Source organism: Dipodomys merriami, unplaced genomic scaffold (genome assembly GCF_024711535.1).
Source record: "Dipodomys merriami isolate MVZ:Mamm:240054 unplaced genomic scaffold, mDipMer1.0.p SCAF_28, whole genome shotgun sequence".
In the NCBI taxonomy this organism is placed as follows: Eukaryota; Metazoa; Chordata; class Mammalia; order Rodentia; family Heteromyidae; genus Dipodomys; species Dipodomys merriami.
In genome coordinates this window covers 12,139,954-12,167,444 of record NW_027204270.1, presented here as the reverse complement: position 1 = coordinate 12,167,444, position 27,491 = coordinate 12,139,954, and the positions used below count along the sequence as shown (strand labels likewise).

The 27,491-nt window shown below is 51.3% G+C and overlaps 1 protein-coding gene across 4 annotated transcripts in view; it reads left to right on the top strand.

Annotated features, from left to right (window-relative positions):
* The first annotated feature begins 8,530 nt into the window (after window positions 1–8,530).
* The window catches only part of Rps6ka1 (ribosomal protein S6 kinase A1), a 43,723-nt gene continuing 24,762 nt past the window's right edge, over window positions 8,531–27,491 (top strand). The window contains exons 1-4 of one of the 4 annotated variants that reach the window (XM_070037554.1): window positions 8,531–8,757; window positions 16,956–17,000; window positions 25,526–25,642; window positions 25,852–25,933. In XM_070037554.1, coding sequence (XP_069893655.1) covers window positions 8,695–8,757; window positions 16,956–17,000; window positions 25,526–25,642; window positions 25,852–25,933 — 307 coding nt within the window. In that variant the 5' untranslated portion in view covers window positions 8,531–8,694. Of the gene's footprint in view, window positions 8,758–10,217; window positions 10,391–16,955; window positions 17,001–22,586; window positions 22,805–24,532; window positions 24,700–25,525; window positions 25,643–25,851; window positions 25,934–27,491 lie in introns of those variants that run through there. The other 3 variants (XM_070037556.1, XM_070037555.1, XM_070037553.1) reach the window with 3 other exon arrangements.

Here is a 27,491-nt window from a genome sequence, read left to right as displayed (position 1 = left end):
GATCAGTCATTGGGTTTGAACTCTGGGCCTGGGTGCTGTCCCTGAGCATTTCAGCCCAAGGCAAACGCTCTACCACTTGAGCCACAGTGCCACTTCTGGTTTTCTGGTGGTTAACTGGAGGTAAAAGTCTCATGGACTTTTCTGCCCGGGCTGGCTTTGAACCGAGGTCCTCAGATCTCAGCCTCCTGAGTAGCTAGGATTACAGGCATGAGCCACCAGCGCCCGGCTTTCATGGGGACTTTTCTGTCTAGCTGGCTTGGAACTCCAATCCTCAGATCTTAGTTTCCTGAATAGCTAGAATTATAGGCATGAGCCACCAGTGCCTGGTGCAGTATTTTTTTTTTTTTAATTTCACTTAATACTCATAACCACCCCTAGTTAAAAGGGGTTAGTTAACCTTTCTGATTTTCAGAAAATTTAACTGAAATATTCAGAGTTACACAGCTAAGAGGTAGCCAGTATTGGAACTCAGGTTTAGCCGGGTACCAGTGGCTCAAGCTTGTAATCCTAGCTACAAAAGAGGCTGAGATCTGAGAATTGCAGTTCAAAGCCAGCCTGAAAGGAAAGTCTGTGAGAGTCTTATCTCCAGTTAGCTACCAAAAAGAATGGAGCTGTGGCTCAAGTAGTAAAGTTCCAGCCTTGAGCAAAAAAACAAACAACTCAGGGAGAGCACCCAGGCCCTGAGTCAAGCCCAAGTACTAACCAAAACAACAACAAACAATAGCAACAACAACAAAAACCCTTAGAAGGGGCTGGGAAGGTGGCTCAGTGGTAGAGCGCTTGCCTTGCATGCCTGAGGCCCTGGGTTCGATTCCATTCCTCAGCACCACATAAGCAAAAAGAAAAAAGCCAAAAGTGGCTCTGTGGCTCAAGTGGTAGAGCGTTAGCCTTGAGCTAAAGAGCTGAGGGACAGCGCCCAGGCCCAGAGTTCAGGCCCTACGACTGGACGCCCCCCCAAAAAAGTTAGGGGTTGGGAAGGTGGCTCAGTGGTAGAGTGCTTGCCTTGCATTAACGAGGCACTAGATTCGATTCCTCATCACCACATAAGCAGAAAAAACCAGAAGTGGTGCTGTGGCTCAAGTGGTAGAGCGCTAGACTTGTTCTGAAGAGCTGAGGGACAGCGCCCAGGCCCACAGTTCAGGCCCCACAACCGGACCCCAAAAAAACAAAAAAACAAAAAAACCAACCCTTAGAAGTCAGGTTTGTGTAAATCCATTCACAGGTATATTTTGGAGGCCTGTAATATATCAGGCATATCCAGGTCTATAGCAGTGAGCAAAAGTGATCAGCACTACGTCCCAGAGTTTTATTGTACCAGGAAGCAAACAGCTACAAATGTGCAGTAGGACTGTTAGAGGACAAGCATGCCACAAAAAAAGAACAAGCCTGGTAGCCCCTTGCTGAGTAGTTGTTTTAGACACAGGAAAGTCCTCTGTGGAGGTGACATTGGAGCAGAGGCATGGCAACATGAGGGCCAGAAAGCTGAGACTGAGGAAGAATGTTCTGGGTGGCAGGCACAGCAGGAGCAAGCCCAGGTAAGAGCTTACCTGGCATGTACAGTGAGCAGGAGGGCAGCAGGCCAGGACGAATGGCAGGAGAGGAGGTGCAGAGGGAGCAGGGACCAGTCCTGTGGGGCTTTGCCAGCTTGGCAGAGGCTTTAGGTTTTGTTTGAAGTGCATAATGAGGGAACCATGGGAGGATTTCAAGCCAGGGAAGGACACAATCCTTTCCCTCAGACCTAGAAGTGGTAGTCAAGAGACACCCTCCCCCTCCTCCCTCCCCCTCCCTGAACCTTCATTTTTCTTACCTGGAAAATGACACTAAGTTCTGCCCCATGCAGAACCCTGTGGCTCACACTTGCAATTCCAGCTACTCAGGAAGCTGAGCTCTGAGAATTGTTTGTTTTGTTTTGTTTTGCCAATCTTAGGGCTTGAACTCAGGGCCTGGACACTGTTCCTGAGCTTCTTTTGCTCAAGGCAAGCTTGAATTATAGCTCACTTCTGGCTTTTTCTGTGTATGTGGTACTGAGGAATGGAACCCAGTGCTTCATGCATGCTAGGAAAGTACTCTACCACTATGCCACATTCCCAGCCCCTGAGGAATGTTGTTTGAAGCCATCTTGGGAAGAAAAGTTCATGAGACTTTTTTTTGCCAATTAATCAGTAAAAAGCCCAAAATGGAGTTGTGGCTCAGTAGTAGAACATCAAGCTCTGAGTGAAAAAAGCCAAGAGAAAGCTAGGATCTGAATTAAAAACCCCGGTACACACACACACACACACACACACACACACACACACACACACACGCACGCACGCACGCACGCACGCATCCACGAGCTTCATGGTCTTACTGGAGTCATTAGATGAGCTCTAGCTTGGAAAATAGTCAGCTCTGGCCAGGCCACATGGGGTTGGGGATGCCAGTGGAAGCTAGAGCACTTGCCTTGCCTGCATGAAGCCCTGGATTTACTCTCCAGTGCCTGCCTGTCTGTCTGTCTCAGCCTCTCACATACTCCTCCCAGTAACTCAATAAGGCCTCCTGATTGTGGTGAATATGTAAATGCTTAGCCTTTTCCTGGTGCCTGTAGTCAGTCATTAGAGGTAATTGCTACTAGAAGGGGATATGTGGATCACGTAGTAGAGTGCCAGCCTTGAGTGAAAAAGACAACTGAGAACACGAGGACTGAGTTCAAGACCCAATACTGGCACAAAACACAACAAAAGAGAACTCCCCGCTGGGCGCCAGTGGCTCACGCCTGTAATCCTAGCTACTCAGGAGGCTGAGATCTGAGGGTCATGGTTCAAAGCCAGCCAAGGCAGGAAAGTCCATAAGACTCTTATCTCCAATAAACCACTAGAAAACCGGAAGTGGTGCTGTGGCTCAAGTGGAAGAACGCAGGGACAGCGCCCAAGCCGAGTGCAAGCCCCACGACCAACAAAAAAAAAAAAAAAAAAAGAGAGAGAACTGCCACCATGATTCTTCGCTGTGTTCCACTTGCTACCAGAAGGTGCATACATGAGACCCTCCTCTTCCTAGAGACCAAGAAAGAATAATCCCAGATTGGCTCCCCCAGCAGTGCCCATCCCAGGCTGCAGAGACCCAAAACCAGCTTCGCCAGTCCGTTACTTCAGCCTCTGATCCCTGCCAAAGTAACTTCTTCAATAAGGTACAGCAAACCTTTCTCATTCATGAGTCACTCATTTAACAAACACCTCAGCTCACTGCCCAGAACAGCCTGTTCTAACCCCCGTGTTATTACTATTATTAATATCCAGCACTCCAAGTAGAGCATCTTAAAATATGAGGTTAGTCTGCCTAGGTCTGAATCACAGGTATGTAATGTCACTGCTGGGTGATAGAGGTCATACTGTATTCTGTGTGTGTGTGCCAGGCGGTATATACTAAGCACATATTCTTCCACTGAGGTACATCTCCAGCCTCTAACTTAGCCACTTTGAGTATCTATGTGCCAGGGACACAATGAGGAGCCAAGAAGACCCACTGCTGCCCGCTCAGAGTTCTAATTGAAGAACTAGCTGTTAATCAAATAATCCCATAGATAACAGTGAAAGTCCAATACAGTGCAGTACTGTGGAACAGTGTCTGTTGCTGTATATGTGTGTGTGAGAGAGACAAGGAGATGAGGGAAGATAGCCTGAAAGAAATCATCACAAGCCGGGCACTGGTGGCTCACGCCTGTAATCCTAGCTACTCAGGAGGCTGAGATCTGAGGATCGCGGTTCAAAGCCAGCCCGAGCAGGAGAGACCGTGAGACTCCTACCTCCAATAAACCACCAGAAAACCGGAAATGGCGCTGTGGCTCAAGTGGTAGAGCGCTCGCCTTGAGCTGAAGAGCTGAGGGACAGTGCCCAGGCCCAGAGTTCAAGCCCCACGACCAAAAAAAAAAAAAACAAAAAAAACAAGAAATCATCACAGAGCTGAGCTGCCTTCAAAGAGGAAGAGAAAACCGTCTCCAGTATAAGCAGCAGCATGTGCAAAAGACCTGTGGCAAGAAAAAAGAAGGAAAGTATAGATGGATAGAATCACGTGTGAACTGAGGTAAGCTGCAGCTGCACTGGTGCATTGAGGGCTATGGTTTGCGGGTAGAGCTCTCTGCTGAGTGACTGCTATCCTTTCTCCCCTTATTGGGGACAGGTGAAAGAGAGTGGGTGTGGCCTTGGAGGGACCCTCCTCCTCCTCCTTCTTTTTTGTTGTTGGTCGTGGGGCTTGAACTCTGGGCCTGGGCACTGTCCCTCAGCTCTTCAGCTCAAGGCTAGCACTTGAGCCACAGCACCACTTCCGCTTTTCTGAGTGGTTTATTGGAGATAAGAGTCTCACAGCCTTTCCTGATCTTCAGATCTCAGCCTCCAGAGTAGCTAGGATTACAACCATGCCCAGCTTGGAGATGCTTCACTTATTATCTGTATACTGGGGCCATACCAACACCCGCCTCAAACAGTTGTGAGAATTACATTATATTGGATGCAGAAGTGCTTAGAACAGTGTCTGGTTCACAGTAAATTAAACTGTAATTATTTAATAACATCAGACTGCATACAAACTTCATAACAGCAAGGACCCTGATTCTTCCCATTATCATGTAGAAGACATGACTTACTTTTATGAGTGGGTTTTTTTTAGGGGGGGGTGCCAGTCCTAGGGCTTGAACTCAGGGCCTCAGCTTTTTTTTGCTCAAGGTTGGTGCCCTGCCACTTGAGCCACATCTCCATGTTTGGCTTTTTGGTGGTTAATTGGAGATAAAAGTCTCATGGAGCTGGGCGCTGGTGGCTCATGCTTGTAATCCTAGCTACTGAGGAGGCTGAGATCTGAGGATCACAGTTCAAAGCCAGCCTAGGCAGAAAAGTCCGTGAGACTCTTATCTCCAATTAACCACTAGAAAACCAGAAGTGGTGCTGTGGCTCAAGCAGTAGAGTACTTGCCTTGAGCTGAAGAGCCCAGGGATAGTGCCCAAGCCCAGAGTTCAAGCCCCACCACCGACCAAAAAAAAAAAAAAAAAAAATCTAATGGGCTTACCTTCCCTGGCTGGCTTCAAACCAAGAACCTCAGATCTCAGCCTCCAATTGGGGTAGAGTGCTAGCCTTGAGCAAAAAAAGAAGCTCAGGAACAGTGCCCAGGCCCTGAGTTCAAGCCCCAAGACTGGCAAAAAAAAAAAAAAAAATAAAAATAAAAAAAATATATATATATATATACATACATACATACTGAATTACATGAACTCAGTCCTTACTATATATCTACAAGATTGAGATAATTCCCATTTTGCAGACAGGAACTGAGCTTAAAGGCTTGAGTGTTAAGGAGGTAGCAAAGCTGGGATCCATATCTATATTTGTTGTATTCCAAAGTCCTTTGTACTCAAAACTCAGTTCGGGGTCTGTGGATGTGGTTTAAGTAGTAGAAACCTTATCTTTGCCCACCAAGTGTGGGGATCTGAGTTCAATCCCTAGAACTGCAAAACCAAAATACTCAGCTCAGGTTACAGTTAAAGTCCTTCTTTGGGGAAGTCTTCTTTGATACACACACGTGTGTTCCAGTCCTGAGGCTTGAACTCAGTGCCTAGGCTTCTTTTGCTCAATGCTGGCACTTTACCAGTCGAGCCACAGCTTTACTTCTGGCTTTTTTTTTGGTAGTTTTATTGGAGATAAGAGTCCCACAGACTTTCCTACTGGGGCTGACTTTGAACTACAATCTTCAGATTTCAGCTTCCTGAGTAGCTAGGATAACAGGCATGAGCCACCAGCATCCTGCTCCTTTTATTAAAAAAAAAAAAGAATTGTGTTTGTTTGTTTTTTTTTGGGGGGGGGGCGGTCATGGGACCTGAACTCTGGGCCTGGGCGCTGTCCCTCAGCTCTTCAGCACAAGTCTAGCGCTCTACCACTTGAGCCACAGCACCACTTCTGGCTTTTTCTGCTTATGTGGTGATGAGGAATCGAATCTAGTGCCTCGTTAATGCAAGGCAAGCACTCTACCACTGAGCCACCTTCCCAACCCCTAACTTTTTTGGGGGGGCGTCCAGTCGTAGGGCCTGAACTCTGGGCCTGGGCGCTGTCCCTCAGCTCTTTAGCTCAAGGCTAGCGCTCTACCACTTGAGCCACAGCGCCACTTCTGGCTCTTTTCTTTTTGCTTATGTGGTGCTGGGGAATCGAACCCAGGGCCTCATGCATGCAAGGCAAGAGCTCTACCACCGAGCCACCTTTCCAGTCCACTTTTTTTTTTTTGTAATAAAAAAATAATTTGTTGGGTGCTGGTGGTTCATGCCTATAATCCTAGCTACTTGGGAGGCTGAGATCTAAGGATCACAGTCTGACATCAGCCCAGGAAGGAAAGTCTGTGAAAGACTCTTTTTTTTTTTTTGGTCCTGGGCTCTGTCCCTGAGCCTCTCTTGCTCAAGGCTAGCGCTCTACCACTTGACCCACAGTGCCACTTCCAACCTTTTCTGTTTATGTGGTACTGAAGAATTGAACACAGGGCTTCATACATGCTAGGCAAGCACTCTACCACAAAGCCTCTGTGAGATTCTTTTTTTTTTTTTTTTTTTTCCCAGGGCTGAGGACCAAACCCAGGGCCTTCAGTGTGCCGGCCGGGCGCCCTTCCGCTGGGCTAAACCCCCAGCCCTGTGAGATTCTTTATTTCCAATTAACCACCAAAAAGCCAGAAGAGGAGCTGTGGCTCAAGTGGTAGAGGACTGGCCCTGAGCACAAATGCTCCAGGGACAGCACCTAGGCCCCGAGTTCAAGCCCCAGGATGAACACCAAAAACAAAAAATATTTTATTTTCTTTTTTCCTGAGAAAAGGCTTTGCTATGTATCCTAGGCTGGCCTTGACTTCCTGATCATCCTGCTTTTGACTCCTGAGTTAAATCTATTTTTATTTGCATTTATTTATTGGCACTCAGGATTAAACCAAGGACCCCACACATGCTAAGCAAGTGCTTTTTTTTTTTTTGCCGGTCATGGGACCTGAACTCTGGCCTAGGCACTGTCCCTCAACTCTTCAGCTCAAGGCTAGTGCTCTAGCTCTAGAGCCACAGTGCCATTTCCAGCTTTTTCTGCTTATGTGGTGCTGAGTAAATGAACCCAGGGCCTCAAGCATGCAAGACAAGCACTCTACCACTACTGAGCCACCTTCCCAGCCCCAGAAAGTGCTCTTTTATTGAGCCTAAGCCCCCAAGCTTAATTAAGCCCCTATTATAATCCCCCCCCTTCTGGGGCTTGAACTCAGGGTCTAGGCACTGTCCCTGAGCTTCTTTTGCTCAAGGTTAGCACTTTTCCACTTGACCCACAGCACCACTTCTGGCTTTTTCTGTGTAGGTGGTACTGAGGAATGGAACCCAGGGCTTCATGCATGCTAGGCAAGCACTAAGCCACATTCCCAGCCCTCATTATGATTTTCTTTTAAGGTCCTGCTGTGTGACCTTGGGTAAGTCACTTTATCGTTCAGATCCTGTTTTATGATTTGTAAATTAGGTAGTGGTAAGGATTCAAGGAATTGACTTGGATAGAGGGTGTAGCTCTGGGCTGCAAACAATTCTTAGGAAGCAAAGGCCTTGGATTCCATGCCTAGCATCAAAACAAAAACAAAACAAAACAAAAAAGGAAATCCGCACGCATGTTGGTGGCGCCCAGTTTACAGGAGGCTTTGGATAAATATTCCTTCCCATCCTCCTCCTTAGAGCAGCTTTGTAAAGAACTGACCAGTCTGCGTGAAACCAGCAAGCTCCCTCTCCTGAGCCCTTACCTGCGAAGAAATCCCACCACACCTGGACCCCTGACCTCTTTAAGTGGAGGCTGAGTGTCGTCAGGGGGAACCCCTCTCCTCGGCCGTTTACTCCAAATCCCAGCAAGTCTGGAGAAGCCATGATCCTGCAGTCCTCACTACCACAGGAGTGCTGGGCCCATCGCTCAGGGGATTCCAGACCTGGCTTGAAAAGAGGGCCCTCCAAAGCCAGGCACAGCACACAGGGCGCAGAATGTGTGCTAAGAAATCACCCCGGGGGCGGTGTGGGTCGGGACGGCGGTGGGACCGGGGCGTGATCACCTGGGGAGCCCAGTGAGGGCTTCGCCGCTGGGCAGGAGCCGGTAGAAGGGATCTCCAGGGAGGCGAAGACTTGGGGACCGCAGGGCCCGGGTTCCTCCCAAGCCTGCGCCGGGATCTGACCCAGGCCACCCTGCGTGCTTGTAGGCGGGCTGGGAAGCCTCTCCCGCGGGAGGGAGAAGGAACGTTCGGGTTGGAATTCCAAGGGAGCCTAGAACTGAAGGAGGGCGGCTCCGGCGTGACCCGCGCCCGGGGACCCCCGCCAGAGAGGTGTGGGCCAGCGGGGGCTCCGCGGGCGGGGCCGGGCGCGGGCGAGGGGGCTCGCGGTGGAGGCGGGCCCGGGCCCCGGACGCGGCGGGGGGCGGGGGTCCGCGCCGGGAATGCCGCGCCGCGGGGGCTGGGGGCGGGGCTTCCGCGGCCCCGCCCCCAGCCCAGGTAGCCAATGGGTGCGGCGGCGCGGGGTGACGGAGGGAGCCGGAGTGCGAGTGCCGCGGAGGCTGCGGCGGCGGACGGCCCAGCTTGAGCTCGAGGGTCTTGGGGGCGCGCCGGGATCGGGGTGCAGAGCCTGGGAGTCCCCCGAGCCGGGAGGCAGCGCAGCCGAGGCCGCCGGAGGAGTGCGGGCGGCCCGGCGGCGGCGCGATGCCGCTCGCCCAGCTCAAGGAGCCCTGGCCGCATATGGAGCTGGTGCCGCTGGACCCGGAGGTGAGTGCGCGGGGCGGGGGGGACGGGCGCCCGCGGCCGGCGAGCCCGGATCCGCACAGGGGCGGGGCGGCGCGGGCGCGCCGCGGCAGCCCTGCGAGTGCCCTCGGTGCTCCTGCCACACTGCCCGGCTCCACCCCCCTGTGCTCCGGGTGTGCGTGTGCACGGGACAGTTCCGCCCAGCCCCGAGTACCTCCGTGCCCGTGCCGGGAGAGGGGACCCCACCGGACGCCGAGATCCGGCCCCTTCACTCCACACCTTTAGGACCTGACTCGCCTGGCATCTTTTGGGAGCTGTCATAGATCCTCCATCCGTGCAGACAGGCCAGGCTTGGCTCAGATGTCTGGAATTCTAGTAGGGACAAGGATCATAGGACACCCTCCCACGCTGTCCCAGCCCTCTGCGCCCCCCCCCCCCGAGATAACCTCGTTTCCTCACTGCTGACCCTTAGCGGAGGCTGCCCCTCTGGATCCCTGGCAGTTGTGGAACGTGAGATGACACCACCCCTGTGGAGCTAAAACTCCTAGTTTCCTTTGCCCTACCTATGGCTAGCGCTAGAGGACACCTAGTATCCCCTGCCCCAGGCTATGCTGAAGAGAGTGGCCCCAAAGCCTGCAGACATTTTGAAGATTAGTTCTGGTGGGGGGACACCTTGTGTTTGCCTCCCTCTCTGTCTCCCCTCCTATAGTGAGGGCTGGACCCCTGGGGAGTGTGGCCTCTGCCACTTCATTTCTCCCAGAGGCAGCTCCTGTCTTCCTCTGGGGATTCTGTAGTGAAAGGCCCTGAGCCTATGGAAGGTCAGTTTTTCCAGTGCCCTGTGACCCCAGGGTCAAGGTCAAGTCATGAATTGGCAGGTTGAAAACTTTCCCCAGGCCTCATCCTGGGAAGGTAGCTGGTGAACCTATCCCGAAGGGAAGCTGTTGGGGGCAAGGGGAGTAGAAAGAGGTGGGCACCTCGTTGACCCTGGTGCCTAGGTGATGTTTCTCCTGCTTGAGCTCCTGGCCTTTGCCTCTGTCCCCTCTTCTGTTCTGCCACAGGTGGAGATGGGTGGCATGAATACCTAGTTTGCCAGCACCTGGGGTGTGCTGCCCCTTTAAAGGGATGGCCAACACTGGCTATTGTAGGGTGGGCGCGGCAGGATTAGGTAACCAACCTGAAGGCACAATTTGGAGTAAATTGCTCTGGGATTCTTGCCATGGGGTTTTTACAGGCCCTACATGACTGCTCAGAGGTTCTCTCGCTGACTCACCCTTTTAGGTGAGGAACACTGCCCTCCGCAGCCCCTCCTCACCACCCCCCTCCCCAGCACATATACACCAAGACTGGGTGCAAGGCCTGGGGGTGGTGGCAGGAGGCTCAGAAGTGTCTTCCTTTGCCCAGGCATGCTTCTGCGACCTAGGCTTCGAGAAGAGCCTAGGGATGAGAATGTCTAGGGAGGGATTTTGCTCTGTGCTTCCCCTCGGTTTCACTAGTAATAAGAGTAGACAGACACCCAGAAGCGCCTTCATTCTCCGGGACACTACTTCCTGCTTCCCTTTGTGAAATCCTGAGGGGCCAGCCTTACCAGGGGCCAGGTTAAACCGGAAACTCATCCCAGTTTGAGTAGAGGACACCTGAATTCTGTAAGAAGAGACTGGTGAGTTCCAGAGTAGGGGGAAGATTTTTCTAGGAGCTTTACTTGGGAAGTGCTGTGTGATCCTTAGGCAGTCCTCAGCCTGTCTGGGCTTGTACTAACTTTTAGTTCTGTTCCTTGGGCCTGGGAGGGTGCTGAACTTGGGTCCTGCTGTCTATGTCCCTTCCTCCCTTCTGTGGAGGTGCCAGGGACTGGGTGGTATTGTTTGGGTAACAGGAGACTTGGGGCAGCCAGGGCTCCGGTTGGGCTGTTCTCACTGGAAAACAGGGCCTTGCTGTTCTTAGCCCAGGTGACATGTAAGTGATACAGCAGCCTGACCTGCAGGTACAGGCGCCATCGCCGGAGGCTCCTGGCTAGGAAGGAGGCAGGTGAGGTACTGGCAAGGACATTTGGCAGAGGCCTGGGATCTGTACTCCTCTGTACTGCGATGTTACTGAAAATAGGCTGCTGGGAGGCAGGGCCTGGCCTAGGGTGTGGCCAAGGTGAAGTAAACCCATTGCAAGTGTGGGTGAGGATTCTGCTTCTACCTAGGCTTTCCCTGGCCTTGTCCCCAGGCTTGGTCCTGTCACACAGCTCTACTGTCTGCCACCTCACTACACCTTCACCTATTGACGTGTGTGTGTGTGTGTGTGTGTGTGTGTGTGTGTGTATGCGCGCCTGCACATGCGCCTATGCAATGCACTGGGTCTTGAACTCAGGGTTGGGCATTCATTATTCCTTTTTTTTTTTGCTCAAGGGTGGCACTTTACCACTTGAGCCACAGCTGTACTTCTGCCTTTTTGGATCATTGGAGTTATAAGAGTCTCAATTTGCTAGGCTCGGGTGGCTCATGCCTATAATCCTAGCTACTTAGGAGGCTGAGATCTGAGAATTGAGGTTCAAAGCCAGCCTGGGCAATGTCCATGAGACTATCTCCAGTTAACTACCAGAAAACCAGAAGTGGCGCTGTGGCTCAAGTGGTAGAGTGCTCACCTTGAGCTGAAGAGCTGAGGGACAGCATCTAGGCCCAGAGTTCAAGCCTCATGACTGGAAAAAAAAAAAAAAAAAGAGTCTCAAATTTGTCTGCCTATTCTTGATTCAAATCTTGATCCTCAGATCTCAGACTCTTGGATAGCCAGGATTATAGATTTGAGCCAACAGCACCTAGCTCTGTTACTTTAATTTTCACAACAACTTCTAAAGATAGGGATTATTACTACATTTTCAGATGGGAAAATTCAACTTAGAGAACTGGCATGTGCATTCATATCAGAGCCAGGATTAGAACCTGTATTTCTTACTATCTTCCACCCAAACAAGGAAGCTCCCGGATGGGCATAGACTAGGTTCAAATTGGTCCAGGTGGAAGGCACTCCAAGTGCAGCTCCGGATGTTGGCAGACTCTTCATCTTGCAGGGCTCTTGTCCAGCCTTTGCTGAGGGCTGGCAGTGCCCTGGCACCAGGCCCCCAGCCGGGCACAGGGCTGCCAGTGCTGGGCTTAGAACCCAGGTCCTGGGGCTGCATCCTGCCTGTGTGACACGTGCTGCCTTTCTCCATCTGCTCTGCTGCTTAGCTTTTGCAGCCACTGTCCTGGACCCTTCTTCTCAACATGGAGCTAACCCACAAAAAGGGGGACAGCAGTTTCAGGGGTCCTGGGAAGCTGTCCTCATGAGTAGTACTGTATCAGGTTTTTTAGTTTTTGCCAGTCTAAGGATTGAACACAGGGCTTTGCATTGCATACTTAGGCTTGTACTCTACCTCCGAGCTATATCTTAAGCTATGTCCACAGCCCTAAACATTTTTTTTTTTTTTTGCAGGGGGGGGTGTTGGTCGTGGGGCCTGAACTCTGGGCCTGGGTGCTATCCCTCAGGTCTTTAGCTCAAGGCTAGTGCTCTACCACTTGAAGCCACAGTGTCACTTCTGGCCTTTTCTACTTATGTGGTGCTGAGGAATTGAACCCAGGGCCTCATACATGCAAGGCAAGCAGTACCACTGAGCTACCTTCCCAGCCCCAGCCCTAAACATTTTTAGAAAAGGACTTCATTCTGCAAGGCCAGCACTTCTGACCCATTCATTTATTCATTCCTTCACTCAACACTTACTGGATGAATATTATTCTAAGCAATACAGTGCAGCTGCTAGGAAGACAGACTTGCCCTTATAGTTCCAGAGAGGAAACTGAGGCTCTGCAGTGTAATGTGACAGACTCAAGGCCAAAGCAAATGCCTGGCAGAGCCTCAGTAGCTGTGTCTTTATGGTTGCACCCTCAAATATGAGTTCTTCCTTCCATTAAACCTGAAGGAAATATGACTCTTAACCTCTTGGTACTCAGGCTCTTCTGTAGTCCTCTCTGTTCCCTTCCGTCCTTTCTCCATGCTGCCCACTCTCCTCATAAGAGAGTTGGTACAGGGCTGGGAAGGTGGCTCAGTGGTAGAGCGCTTGCCTTGCATACCTGAGGCCCTGGGTTCGATTCCTCAGCACCACATAAGCACAAAGAAAAAGCCGGAAGTGGCGCTATGGCTCAAGTGGTAGAGCGCTAGCCTTGAGCTGAAGAGCTGAGGGACAGCGCCCAGGCCCAGAGTTCAGGCCCCAAGACCGGACCCAAAAAAAAAAAAAAAAAAGGGAGTTGGTACATCAGCTGTTAGAGGTATGGAGCTCTGTGAAGATGGCACCCAGGCCAGTGATCCTGCCAAACAGGAACTGGGGCAGGGACCCCTGAATCATCCAGGCTCAAGAGACAGGCACCTCTGGGTACACACACCTCTTCCTTTCCCTCAACAGGGATCTAAGCTTGCAGCCACATGACTAGTTATGCTCCCATGGCTGTTACCTGCTAGCTCAGGGACCTTAGGTGACTCCCTTAAGTGAAGATGGGAGGGAGTAACAGAATATGCGCTGTCCTTCTGGCGGTCTTTGCTGGGTTGACGTTTTACTTTACTTTACTTTTTATTTTATTTTATTTTATTGGTCATGGGGCTTGAACTCTGGGCTTGGGTGCTTCCTTGAGCTCTTTAGCTCAAAGCGAGCACTGTAGCACTTGAGCTACAGTGTCACTCTGGTTTTCTGGTGGTTTATTGGAGGTAAGAATCTCATGGACTTTCCTGCCCTGGCTGACTTTGAACCTTGATCCTTAGATCTCAGCCTCCTGAGTAGTTAGGATTGATTACAGGTGTGAGCCACTGGCTCCCAGCTTTTTTTTTTTTTTTTTTCATGCCAGTCCTCAGGGAACGCAGGGCCTGGGCACTGTCCCTGAGCTGTTTTTTTTGTACTCTACTACTTGAGCCACAGTACCACTTCTGGCTTTTTTTGTGTATGTGGTACTGAGGAATCGAATCTAGGGCTTCATGCATGCTAGGCAAGCACTCTACCACTGAGCCACATTCTCAGCCATGGCAAGGCTCTTGTTTAAGTCACTTTGGGGTGTGAAACAAATGGCTCTAATCAAGGCCTCAGTTCAGTAAGTTTAGCTAAAAAACCAGGACCCAGTAACAATAATGGCTACTATTTGTAGACCAGTTAGAGTCCTTATGTTTATAGGCATTCTTTAGTTTACTCTAGCAGCCATTTCATGCATACATCACTTTTTCATTTTCATTTCATTTTATTTTTTGTCTGTTGTGGGGCTTGAACTCTGGGCCTGGGCGCTGTCCCTCTGCAATTCAGCTCAAGGCTAGTGTTCTACCACTGAAGCCACAGTGCCACTTCCAGCTTTCTGAGTGGTTTACTGGAGATAAGAGTCTCATGGACTTTCCTGCCCCGGCTGGCTTTGAACCAGGATCCTCAGATCTCAGCCTCCTGAGTAGCTATGATTACAGGTGTGAGCCATCGGTGCCTGGCTTTTTTTTTTTTTTTTTGGGTCCGGTTGTGGGGCCTGAACCCTGGACCTGGGTGCTGTCCCTCAGCTCTTCAGCTCAAGGCTAGCGCTCTACCACTTGAGCCACAGCGCCACTTCCGGCTTTTTTTCTTTTTTTGCTTATGTGGTGCTGGGGAATCGAACCCAGGGCCTCATGCATTGCTAGGCAAGCGCTCTACCACTGAGCCACCTTCCCAGCCCGTCGGTGCCTGGCTTTTATTTATTTATTTTTGGTGCCAATTCTGGGGCTTGAACTCAGCTCTTGCCTAGCTTTTTCACTCAAGGCTGGTTGATACATTACTACTTGAGTTACACCTTCACTTGTAGCTTTTTCCTGATTAACTGGGCTAACTTTGAACTGCAGTCCTCAGGTTTCAGCTTCCTGACTAGCTAGGATTACAGATGTGAGCCACTGGTGCTCGGGCTCCATTGAGGCTCTTAATACATATTGAGTGTGGAGTAGAGTATAACAGACACTCTTGATTTGTAGAAGGATTAGGGTTGGGAGTGGGAAGAGACCGATGGATAGTCTGTGATCATTGTTTGGAACAGTTCCCATGTCAAGAGTCTAGAATGGCTGGGTGCTAGTGGCTCACGCCTGTAATCCTGGCTACTCAGGAGGCTGAGATCTGAGGATCGAGGTTCAAAGCCAGCCCCAGCAGGAAAGTCCATGAGACTCTTATCTCCAATAAACCACCAGAAAACCAGAAGTGGCACTGTGGCTCAAGTGGTAGAGTGCTTGCCTTGAGCTGAAGAGCTGAAGAGCTGAGGACAGCACCCAAGCCCAGAGTTCAAGCCCCACGACCAACCAAAAAAAAAAAAAAAAAAAAGTCTAGAATGCTAGGTGGACTGGAACTCAGTTTACAAAAGCATTCCTGACCAACCTATCTGTTCACCCCAGGCTGCTGAGACATAGCTCTGTGTGTGTGTGTGTGTGTGTGTGTGTGTGTGTGTGTGTGTGTGTGTGTGTGTGTGTGTGTGTGTGTGTGTGTGTGTGTTGTCTGAAGAGATCCACAGAAGACTTGGCTCTTGGGGAGAATTAGTGGCATTGAAGGGACTCAGGGGGACAGGAAGGATGTTCTGGAGTAACAATGGGGAGCTGCCCAGGGGCAGGGAGATTATGTAATAGGCAGAGCACAGCTGTGCCTACTGCTGCCAAGCAAGGCCACAGCTGCCCTGTGGACCCAGCTCGTGGCTCCAAAGTCCTGTCCTGCCCTGGGCTGGGTCTTCTAACTGTTGGAAACCTTCTTTTTGTCTTACCACACACTCCATGCCAGGAGGCTTTGTGATAGTTACTCATCATTCTGGCACACAGGAACAGATAATCTAGGTTTGGTACACCCCTGGATTTTAGTTCCTACCTGGGTTGAAATCTGGAAGAAACAGGATTACTGGGAGAGGGCTGCAGTGCCTGCCTCTCCCTGCAGGTAGCTCTCTGGCTGGGATGAGGGCGTTCCCAAGCAGAACTTCAATGAGCACTCCTTGGATTTTGGACCACTTTGAATTCCCATTTTTCAGTTGTATGATCTTAGGTACCATCACTGCTCACCTCTGAGCCTTAGTTTCCTTCTCTGCCAATGGGGCCAAGACCTATCCCCACCCTCCCCACCCCCAGGGTTGATATGAGGATTAAATGATGCCACAGGTATGAGGCTCTGAGCCCAACTTGGCATGCAGCAGAGGCTCAGAAGAGAAGCTGTTAGCACCAAGCCCTCGTCTCTGCCCTCACGGGACTCCCCGTTTATTGGGAAGGGTAGAACTGTGTGTAAATAGTCCCTTCAGTAAGGCAAGTGGTACAGTAAAGCAACGCTGAGATCCAGTAGAGGCCACCATCACCACCGGACAAAGGGAGGGAAGAGGTCCCAGAGTGAGGCAAAACCAGGGCAGCCATTGTCTCTGGGCTGGACAGGCCAAGACTTTGAATCCTTCTGCCTTTGTTAGAAACTCTGTGGGAGTCAAATTAACCACCCCTATGTTACAGATTGGTAAATTGAGGCCTCTCATAATTGGTTAATTTGCAAAAGAGTTGCCCAGTCTGTCTTGTTATACTTTACTTATTCTTTCTTTATTTGTTTACTTGTTTTTTGGTGTGAGTCTTAGGGCTTGAACTCTAGGCTTGGGCACTGTCCCTGCGCTCTTCAGCTCAAGGCAAGCGCTCTACCTCTTGAGCCACAGTGTCACTTCCGCTTTTCTAGTGGTTTATTGGAGATCAGAGACTTACAGACTTTTCTGCCTGAGCTGGCTTTGAACTGTGATCCTCAGAGCTCAGCCTCCTGAGTAGCTAGGATTACAGGAGTGAGCCACCGGTGCCCGGCTTCTTCTTCTTCTTCTTCTTTTTTTTTTTTTTTTTTTAATTTATTGGAGATGAAGAGTTTCATGGACTTACCTGCCTGGTCTGGCTTTGAACCTCGATCTTCAGATCTCAGTTTCCTGAGTAGCTAGGATTATAGATAGGTGTGAGTCACCAGCACCCAGCTGTCTTAGTTCTTTCAAGATGAGGCAGTTCTTTGTGCTAGGCAGAAAGTAAGAAGGGGAGAAGGTTGGTCATGGGACTGTTCTGCCTGATTTGTGAGCAGTTACCAGAGGTCTTGGTACTGCACCCTCACTGTGAAAGCAGAGGTGGGGAGAGGGGACCCAACTAGAACTCCTGATCCTACCTTGGAAACAGCCAAGGAGGGGTGTCCCCGCTATACAACTTTCCCCAGGTTGGTAAGTTCTTTCTATTTTCCTTTCCAGAATGGACAGGCATCAGGAGAAGAAGCTGGACTTCAGCCATCCAAGGTGAGGATCAAGGCCAGGTTCCTGGGCTAGTGATATGGAGGTACTGTTTGCATGACCTTGGTGGAGAAAGGCCTGTCCTTGCTCCACCTGGACACAGAGACCCTGGCCTCTCATCTCTGTGTACAGCTCAGCCTTCCTGCTCTGATTCCACCTAATCCTAGTGGCATCTGTGGGCATAGAACCCAATTGTTCCATTCTTCCCATTTCATGGGCTAGAGACCAGGGGTCTGGAGCAGGGTCCAGGCTGGAATTCTGGCTACTTGTCACCCACACTGGTACAGACACTTCCTAGATTTACTTACTCATGGGGTTTGGGTAGCTCTTAAGAGAGGGCCTCCATTAAGCTTCTTGGAGGATTGGGCATGACAAAGGCCTTAGAAGCATCTGGACCCATGAGCTGGAATGCTAGTGCGAGGGGAACCTACCAGCTTCTGTAGTCTAACCAGGCCCAGTCCCTGGCAAGTGGCTCATAGGATGAGGAACAACCCCTCTCCCTCTTTCTCTGCTTCCCCCAGGTCTTTCCTACAGCCTCTCAGACCATGTTGCTGGTTTTATGTGTTACTAAAAGCACCCAAGGCTAGGTGACAGTTGTATGTATGACCTTAGATGAATCCCCTGTTCTCTCTGGGCCTTGGCTTTCTCATCTCTGTTACTGGAAACCACTGGGCAGAAGCCAAACGTGGGCAAACCTGGGTTTAAGTCCTGGCTCCATCTCCATCATTTGCCCAGAAGCTCTTCTCCTTTCTGAGTCTTTGTCCTTCTCTGTCAGTTGAGAAAAGATAGTCCACAGGGGTGATGCGAAGGACAAATGAGATGGTAATTCCTTTGCACACGGTGGCTTCAGCACCAGCAGGGTGATTGCATGTACAGTACATTGCTCAGCTCTACTTCCTGCCACCAGCCCTGCCTTCTCGCTAGAGCCTGCCGAGCCCAGACTCACCACAGCTTGACCTTTGAGATGGAATCTGGGTGGGTCCTTCTGTTTACCTTGACTCAACTTCCTAAGATAAGGTAACTGGGCTGAGTGGGGTGGGACAAGGTAGGAAATAGAGCTTTCCCATCCCCTCTTCTGCTGGTTACCTTGGCAACAGAGCCATGGGTATGGGGTCAGTAAACCATGTAGCCTGGACCCCTTGGTTTATTCCTGTCCATGTCTGGAGACTCATTTCTCCATGTACATGCCCTTGGCTTGTTTCCTTCCTTCCTTCCTTCCTTCCTTCCTTCCTTCCTTCCTTCCTTCCTTCCTTCCTTCCTTCCTTCCTTCCCATCATGGGGCTTGAACTCTGGGCCTGGGCACTGTCTCTGAGCTCTTCAGCTCAAGGTGAGTACTTTACTACTTGTGCCACAGCCCCACTTCCGGTTTTCTGGTGGTTAATTGGAGATAAGAGCCTCATAGACTTTCCTGCCATGACTGGCTTTGAACCATGATCCTCAGATCTCAGTCTCCTGAGTAGCTAAGATTACAGGTGTGAGCCACCAGTGCCTGGTACCCTTGGTTTTCTAGTAATAAAGTAAAGGGGTTGTGGGTCCTAGTAAAGAGCCAGGGGTTCAGATCTTTGGGCTGTTGTTTTGAAGGTTATAGAGGAGTTGATAGCTTTTGAGGAGCTGGTGGTGAGTGTAACTTCTCACTGCCGGCCTCAGAGAGGCTTTCCAGTTCCTGGGAGAGGGCAGGAGCGTGCCCAGCCTGGGAACCTCCGCTCACTGCCCAGGTTATGGCTCCTGTCCTGGAGCAAAAGATCCTTGAGTAGGAAGGGAGACAAGGCTGGAAATGGTAAGGCAGCAAGAATCTGCCACAAAGGAAGAAAGGGGAACTCTCACCTAGCACCATACCACAAGCTTTGCATTTAGTTCCCACTATGCCCACATTCTTTCCTGAAGAGGAGGATCATGGCTACTATGACTTGAAGTTCCAGCCCCTGGCACCAACCAGCTCATTCATCTCTTGCACCAGACCAGTATCCCTCAGTTCTCACTTCTGGGCTTAATACACCAGGGGGCGCTCAGGATCTCATAGCTGTGTATTGGCATGAGCTAGCATTTTACCCTTCATTAGACGTTCAATGCACTTTGTTGTGGAACTGAGGGACCCTTACATGAAGTCAACATTCCCTAGCTATAGGGAACCCTCATTCTTGGAGGGAAGGTGGAAATAGGAAAGCCATGTGGCAAGTATTATGGCAAGAGAAAAACATAGTCCTGGGCATATAGAACCTCTGTTCTGGGCAGAGATATGTACCAACTTCTAGGTGCCCACGTTTCTCTCAGTTGCATGATGAGATTAGCACATCCAAGTCCCAGCTGGTGGCATCTGAGCACCAGGCTGAGCATGGACCAGACAGATGGTCACTGCTGTGTGTGGCAGAAGAGTTGGGTAGCTGTTGGGCCCCTGACTATCCGCCCTGCAGGGCTAGCAGTTGGCTGGCATTTGGATGGTTGGATTTGGGTAGCAGGAAAAAGAGAAGGTAGCTTTTCAGGTGGAGAGGAGATGGGGCGGGGGGTGGGGGGTGGGGGTGGTGCTGGGGAGGGCAGCATCCTGAGTTTAAAAGCTTTCCTCTTTGTCTTATTTGCTTCTAACCTGGGGTAAGTAATTGTGTCTCCAAGCTCAGACTCTTCCTATAAAAGAAGACTAGAACTTACCTCTTAGAGCCACCTGGAAGACATATAAGATATGTATACATTAAAAGTTTCCAACAATGCCGGGCGCTGGTGGCTCACGCCTGTAATCCTAGCTACTCAGGAGGCTGAGATCTGAGGATCGCGGTTCAAAGCCAGCCCGCGCAGGAGAGACCGTGAGACTCCTATCTCCAATAAACCACCAGAAAACCGGAAGTGGCGCTGTAGCTCAAGTGGTAGAGCACTCGCCTTGAGCTGAAGAGCTGAGGGACAGCGCCCAGGCCCAGAGTTCAAGCCCCACGACCGACAAAAAAAAAAGTTTCCAACAAGGTTTATGGCACAGTATTGTTTAATGCTTGTTTATTTTGTCCATTTCAAGCAAAAAGGGGGCTCGGGGTTTTGGCAACTATAGCGTAGACAGCCAGTGCAGCGCAAGCGCTCCTGGGATGCCATCCACACCTGGGCATTCCTGGTATCTTCAGGCACACTGGAGCTCCACACAGCCTCCCTCCCTTCCTGGGAGTGGACTGGGCATCCCGGGCCCCCTCTTCCAGCTATCTCCGGAGCTGGACCCCTTTGAAGCGCCTTCAGGTCTATTTTGAGAGCAGAGCGTCTCCCCCCTCCCCTCCTCTCTTCCTGTTTATGAAACCCTGATCCCTCTCAGATCCCTCATGCTCCCCTGGCCCGAGCTCAGGCAGGATGTGACTGTGGACTTTGGGGAACCTCAGGTATTAGGAGAAACTTCCCTTGAACGGCAGAGTAGGTTAGCCTACCCTTCCAGTACCTGGGACCTTTGCCTGTGCTTTGGCCTCTCAGCCTGTCCAGAGGAGACCCTGTGGCAGGGAGAAGGTCTGTATATAATGCCTCTTTGTCTCCATGGCATACTTTGCTCCTAAAAACAATCTTCTGTGGGTGGAGCATGTAGTTTGAACCTTCATTTTACTGAGAAGGAAACTAAGGTTCAGATAGGGAGAGAGATTTGTCCAGAAGCATCCAGCTGGTGAAGACCAGGCACATAAGCCTTGAGCCCCTTGCTCACTGGTCCTTCTTTGTTTGGACTGTTTTTCCTGTTTCTGCCTGGTCAGTATCTATGTATTCTCAGGACCCCAGCTGACTGCCTCCTGCCCAGGTTTCTCCAGGTCTCTCTTGCTGGATAGTCTCTCCTTCTCCTTCCCCTTCTCTTTCTCCTTCTCCTTCTTCTTCTCTTTTTGTTTTTTTTTTTGTCAGTTGTGAGGCTTGAACTCAGGGCCTTGGCGCTGTCCCCCAGCTCTTCAGCTCAAGGCAAGTGCTCTACCACTTGAGCCACAGCACCGCTTCCAGTTTTCTGGTAGTTTATTGGAGAAAAGAGTCTCACAGACTTCCTTGCCTGGGCTGGGTTTGAACTGCGATTCTCAGATCTCAGCCTCCTGAGTAGCTAGGATTACAGGCGTGAGCCACTGGTGCCAGCTGATAGTCATCACTTCTGGGCAGCCATAGCACCTTGATTACAGCGTCATTCTGTCCCAGAACAGTTGTGTTATCAAGTATTTACTTTCGGTGCTACCGGAAGTCAAATCCTGCTTTGGCTTGGCTATACCAGGGGCAGGAGCTGTCAGGGATGTCCAGTGGAAAGGCATGACGCTGGTGTCTAATGTGGGCAGAGAGGCCTTGCAGGAAGCCATGATGAACCAGATGAGTGTCGGCATGGAAAGCAGTCAGACTCCAGCTTTGCTCTTAGCACTCCCACTTGTTCCTTGTGGCCTCGGGCAAGTCACTTTGTCTCTGAGGCGAGTTTTCTCATCTCTGAAATGGGGATTGTCACATCTCTCCTTGGAGCTGAAACACAGGCTCCTCATCCCAATGCCAAGCACAGGCCTGGTGGACCGCAGTGCATCAGTGCCTGACCATGTGCACTAAATGCCCATTCAGCCCAAGGCATAGTTTTCATTATTGCTCCACGCCAGGCCTGACTCAGGAACTGTCAATCTGGCCTCACTGCTCAGAGGCATGCTGGGAGATGCACCTAGAGACAACCCTTGGGAAGGCCCACATACTGCCATCTAGGGAAGGGACGGCTGGTGTCTATTAGGGCCAAAGGCTGTCAGATGGGCTTGACCACAGCTGGAAGAGGGGAGCCCACAGTGGGGATTCTTAAGAGCAATGTTGTGGGGCCCTGGGCTTCTGTCCCAGCTGTGGGAGGAAGTAAATAAAGAGGAAGTATCTGTGGGGTGAACTGGGCAGGGACTCAGGGATGTGGGCTAGTAGCCGTCCTTCTCCCTCCTGCTACCAGAGCCTCAGGCCCCCACACCCTTCAGCGAAGGCAGTTCTGAGACTGTTTCCTTCCTCTTGTCACTTCTGGTAGCCTGCTAGCCACAGCCGTTCTTCCCTTGCTTCTGAGGGACTAAGAGGTTGGGGAGAGAGCTGGCACTGGTGCTCACCCAGAGAGCTTTGGGCTCCTGGGGCAGCTGCCCCTGCCCAAGAAAGCCACAGGAGCCTCAGTCTAAGGGAGACACCTTTCCCAGCCTCTGTAGGCCATGCTACCGATAGCTGTCATAAGCCCTGCAAAGGACAGGACGTCCTTGTGTACATGGAGGCGTGTTATTTCTGCACAGGATTGTCTAAGGAAAAGGTTTCCGATGATCAGAGCACGTGTCAGTTCCTGTGGGTAAGGGGGTGGAGGGATGCGGCCACATGGAAGGGGGAAGGGCCTGGCTAACCTCTCCCTTCAGCAGCCGTGCCTTCTCTTGGACCTTCTACCCTCTTGCCCACCCCAGGCACTGAGACTGGCTTCTTCAGGGAAGACATTGAGAGGGGGCAAGCCTGGATTTGATCCACTTGACTGCCATTCTTGGGAGCCCACAGCCATGGCAGGGATGCTGTCAGGAAAGGCGTGGCTGAGCTCCACTTCATCATCGTACAGCTTCTGTGTTCCTTAGAGACAGGGCAGGAGGGGAGGGGGTTGTTTGCTGTCCCTGGGTCATAGGCTTGGGTATCTGTAGTATCCCCTCTTCAGCAAGGCAGCCTGTACCATCTTCAGTCCCTCCCTGCTGAGGGGGAAGTGAGAAGGAGGGGGCCAGGGACCAAGAAAGCTAAAAAAAAAGCAGAAGTATGAGGAGTAACGGGGCCCTCTGGCCACTAGCTTGAGCCCCACCATGCAGACCCCGGCAGAGTTCCCCAGAGTTGAGAGAGACCCAGTCTCCTGTCTCAGAAAGGTGAGCCAAAGAATGACCTGCCTCCAGCAGTGTCCGTCACAAGACTCTGGGCAAGTTATAGATGGGGGGATGGGGGGGTGGGAAGGGTGGCTCTGTCCTCTGGGGTTTCCGGGTGGCTGCATCTGTCTCCAGGGAGTTTTCTGTCCGAGGCAGGCAAGACAAGCAGAGTTGCAGATCTTGGGGTAGTCTGGGCAGGGATTGCTGTGTGGCTTTAAACTATCTCAGTCTCTCTGAGCCATCATTTCTGTCTGTCTAGAAAGTTACACATCAGCCAGGGATCTAATTTGCCTGTTTTTTTGTTATTTCATGGGGCTGCTAAACCTAATCCCCTATTGTCAGAGAGAGTCTCCTGAAGGCAGAGTTGTCTCTGAGGGTCAAGCTCTGGAGTGGGAAGTTCCATACTGGTCTTAGGACTTAGGGAAAGGATGGCTTGGGTAGACAGGAAGGGAGGGGCTTACCCTTCCCTGGCACTATGAGTCTTAGCTCCAGCCAGGCAGGGTCCAGAGGAGGAACTTGGCTCAAGTTGTTTCATCGATTGGTTGGCTTTGGACGGTGCTATTCTCTGTGCCTCAGTTTTCTGTTCCCCAAAAGGGGTTAACAGGGTTTTTTTAAAATCAGAGTCAAAATCATCAAAATGCTAGCAGAGATGGTACTCTTGAGCAGTACTGGAGCCCTAGACCCCGTTTAGGTAAAACCCAGGGAAACAGAAGACCTTAGAGATGGGTTGGCCACAAACACCGGAGTGCTGAGGGCTGACAGCCGCGTTCCCTCGTGCCTCTCCACAGCCCTGCTATACCAACAAGAATGCGCAGAGCTGCCCTTCACTCTTTTCCCGGCGATCTCTGTCCTGTCACCTGCCCGTGTCTGCTCTGGCATTTGTCAGTCTGCGCAGACCTCACTTACTCTGGTTGTGTTGCTGCCTACCTCTCTGCGTTGTTGAGTTTCAGATCCTGTCTCTCTTTGATAAGTGCCTGTTGTCACTTATTGAGTACATGCCACATGTTAGGCACCCATTGGTACCTAATTGTCTTTGCCTTCTGTCTTTGCCTGTTGGGTTGGTATTTCCATCTGTTGCTACCTGATATGTTCATATCCCTTCTGTCTACATGTTGGGACAAGGGTCTTGTCTACCTCGGTTAGACCTGAGTTTCCATCTCTCTCTGCTGTTAAGTGAAGATCTCCATCTATCTCTGCCTGTTGGGCATAAGTCCTTTTACTTCCCTTCTGTTGGAGGCATATATATTTGTATTTGTGTATGTGTATATATATATATATATATATATATATATATACATATACATATATACACATATATATATATACTTACAAGTGATGTGTATCTCCCTCGTCCTGCCTGTTGGATGCTTATCTTTTTATATCTCTACCTGTTGAATGCCTGCCTCTGCCTGTTGGTGTCCCCTTCTCTGCCTATACGCACTAGGCACCTGTTTCTGCCTGCTGGGTACCAATCTACTCAGCAGCTGGGTCCGCCTGAGGTTTTCCCTCTGTAAGCCCACAGGAGGATGGGGGGAGGGCCAGAGGGTAGCCTCTTCAGGCACTGGGGAGGTGGGGTGGAGAGAAGGGAGCAGGCTGAGGGTGGAGGCCTGGAGCTAGGAAACCACAGGCCCTGAATGATTGGTTGCCCTGGGCCGGGCCCAGCCCCTGTGCCCTCACCCTGCACATCCGCCTTGGGCCTGGCCACCTCCGCAGCAGCCCTTGACACTGCCTGCTCCTGCCATGGTGCTGGCCCTGCTGGGCGGATGGAGCAGGATCCCAAGCCGCCCCGTCTGCGGCTCTGGGCCCTGCTCCCCTGGCTACCCAGGAAGCAGCGGCCCAGGATCGTTCAGTCCTCTCTGCCTGCCCCTGGCCCTGGTTCTGGCCCTCAGCGGGACTCGGTGAGTGTGCCCGGATGTCTGGTCCTAGTCTGGCATAGCCCTTGGAAACAGGTGCCTGAGTAGCCACTAGGGCTTAATCTGGCTTTGGACTCTCCTAGCCCATGTCTGGCCCTGCGGGGTGGTTGGACCCTGCTCAGGCTTGCTTCCTGGGGAAATGAGGTGGTGACACCTCAGGGTATCAGGGCAAGGCTGACAGATTGGGGAGGGGCAGAAAGCCCCTAGAACAGCTGGGACCTGACCAAGGGTTTCCAAGAGAAGTTTGGGCAGGTGAGCCATGGAGTTTCTGGCGTTAACTCCCACCGAGCTCAGGCTGATACTTAGTGGGTTGAAGGGGGGTGTCTGGGTGACACTTAAGCTTCTGTGTACCTTAACTCTCTCCATATACCCAGAGCGAACTCCCCATCTCATCCTTACCAGCAACAAAGGCCAATTCTACCTCCCCATTGTGAGCTCAAATGTTACTTCCTATTGTAGCAAAACCAAAACAGCAGGGGGAGGGGAGTCCTACTGGCAAACCTTATAGGTCCCTGCACCTCAGCCAGAGTCTAGGGTCAGCTCTTCCTGGCCATGCTGGGCCATCCCTTGGGGCCTGACTAGGTCAGAGCCCGCAGGGTGACCAGAGCCGGGCCTTTCCTGAACCAGCACCTTGGTGATTTGGCATTGCAGCCTTTGAAGCCCCATTGGGACCCATGAGTCTTAGAGCCGGCCCATCAGGAACATGGTCTGTTGGGTCTGCTAAGGTCTGGTGGTACGGCTTGGATGGGCGCCATCCCCTGCTCTCTGAGCAGGGCCCTGTGCCTACCACCAGCTCTGCTCCTCTGTCCAGGATGAGGGCGTCCTCAAGGAGATCTCCATCACGCACCATGTCAAGGCAGGCTCCGAGAAAGCAGATCCATCTCATTTCGAGCTCCTCAAGGTTCTGGGCCAAGGATCCTTTGGCAAAGTGAGTCATGAGTCCGGGCTGGGAGGATAGCACCAGTCATGTCCAAGGTGGGGGCTAGGTGTCTTGACCAGAGAGTCAGAGGGCAAAGGTGAGAAGTTCATCTTGGGGCTCAGGGAAGCCAGACTCAACAGAGACCATGGAAGATGAGAGCCATTCGGCTCAGCCTCCTCCCAGCTCCTCCCTGGAGTTTTCTGCCTCTACTTTCTCAGGTCTTCCTGGTGCGGAAGGTCACCCGGCCTGACAATGGGCATCTGTATGCCATGAAGGTACTGAAGAAGGCAACATTGAAAGGTGAGTCTGGGCACCTTCCTGGGCAGAACTCACTCTGGGCCCGGGGTTAAGGGAGAAGCCCAGGTCTCACAGGTCTTGGGGCTGATGAAAGAAGTGGCTCTATCTTCAGGAGCACCTAGTATGGAGGTGGAAAACAGACCTATACCCAATCTCCCCTCTCCCCTTCCTCGTTCTCAAAGAGGCTGGCCATGACTGGCTGAAGGTGAATATTTGGAATGAGGTAGTGGGGAGAATGCAATGTACTTCGGCAAAATGATTCAAGTCAGTAATCCTAGCTACTTGGGAGGCAGAGATAGGAAGATAATGGTTCAAGGCTAGACTGGGCATAAATGTTGCAAGACTCTATCTCAATCAATGGCTGGGCATCTGTCATCCCAAGCACCTGGCTGGGCATAGTGGCATGGACCTGTCATTTCAGTGACAAAGAAAAACACAAAATAGGAGGATTGCAGTTCAGGCCAATCCATACATAAAGTGAGACCCGCCGGGCGCTGGTGGCTCACGCCTGTAATCCTAGCTACTCAGGAGGCTGAGATCTGAGGATTGCGGTTCAAAGCCAACCCCGGGCAGGAGAGACCGTGAGATTCCTATCTCCAATAAAACCACCAGAAAACCTGAAGTGGCGCTGTAGCTCAAGTGGTAGAGCGCTCCCCTTGAGCTGAAGAGCTGAGGGACAGAGCCCAGGACAAGCCCCATGACCGACAAAAAAAAAAAAAAAAAAAGAAAAGAAAAGAAAGTGAGACCCTATCTTGAAAGTAGCCTGCACAAAAAGGAACTGACTGGCTCATGTGGTAGAGCACCTGTTTAGCAAGCATGAGGCCCTGAGTTCAAACCCTAGTACTGCAAAAAAAAAAAACAAAAAAAACCAAAAAAAACACCAAACTGGTATCTGGTCAGCAGAGTTGTTTTATAACGCTAGCAGAATCTGAGGGAAGCAGGGTGCTGGTGGCTCACACTTGCAATCCTAGCTACTCAGGAGGCTGAGATCTGAGGATCTCAGTTCAAAGCCAGCCTGGGCAAGAAAGTCCATTAGGGGGCTGGGAAGGTGGCTCAGTGGTAGAGCGCTTGCCTTGCAGCATGAGGCCCTGAGTTCGATTCCTCAGCACCACATAAGCAAAAAGAAAAAAGCCGGAAGTGGCACTGTGGCTCAAGTGGTAGAGTGCTAGCCTTGAGCTGAAGAGCTGAGGGACAGCGCCCAGGCCCAGAGTTCAGGCCCCACGACCGGACCAAAAAAAAAAAAAAGTCCATTAGACTCTTATCTCCAATTAACTACTTGAAAACTGGAGGTGGCACTGTGGCTCAAGGGCTAGAGCACTTGTCTTGAGCTGAAGAGCTCAGAGTTCAAGCCCCACGACTGATTTTAAAAAAAGGGCGGGGGGGGGGTGGCTGGGAAGGTGGCTCAGTGGTAGAGCGCTTGCCTTGCATGCATGAGGCTCTGGGTTCAATTCCTTAGCACCACATAAGCAAAAAGAAAAAAAGCCAAAGTGGTGCTGTGGCTCAAGTGGTAGAGCACTAGCCTTGAGCTGAAGAGCTGAGAGACAGTGCCCAGGCCCAGAGT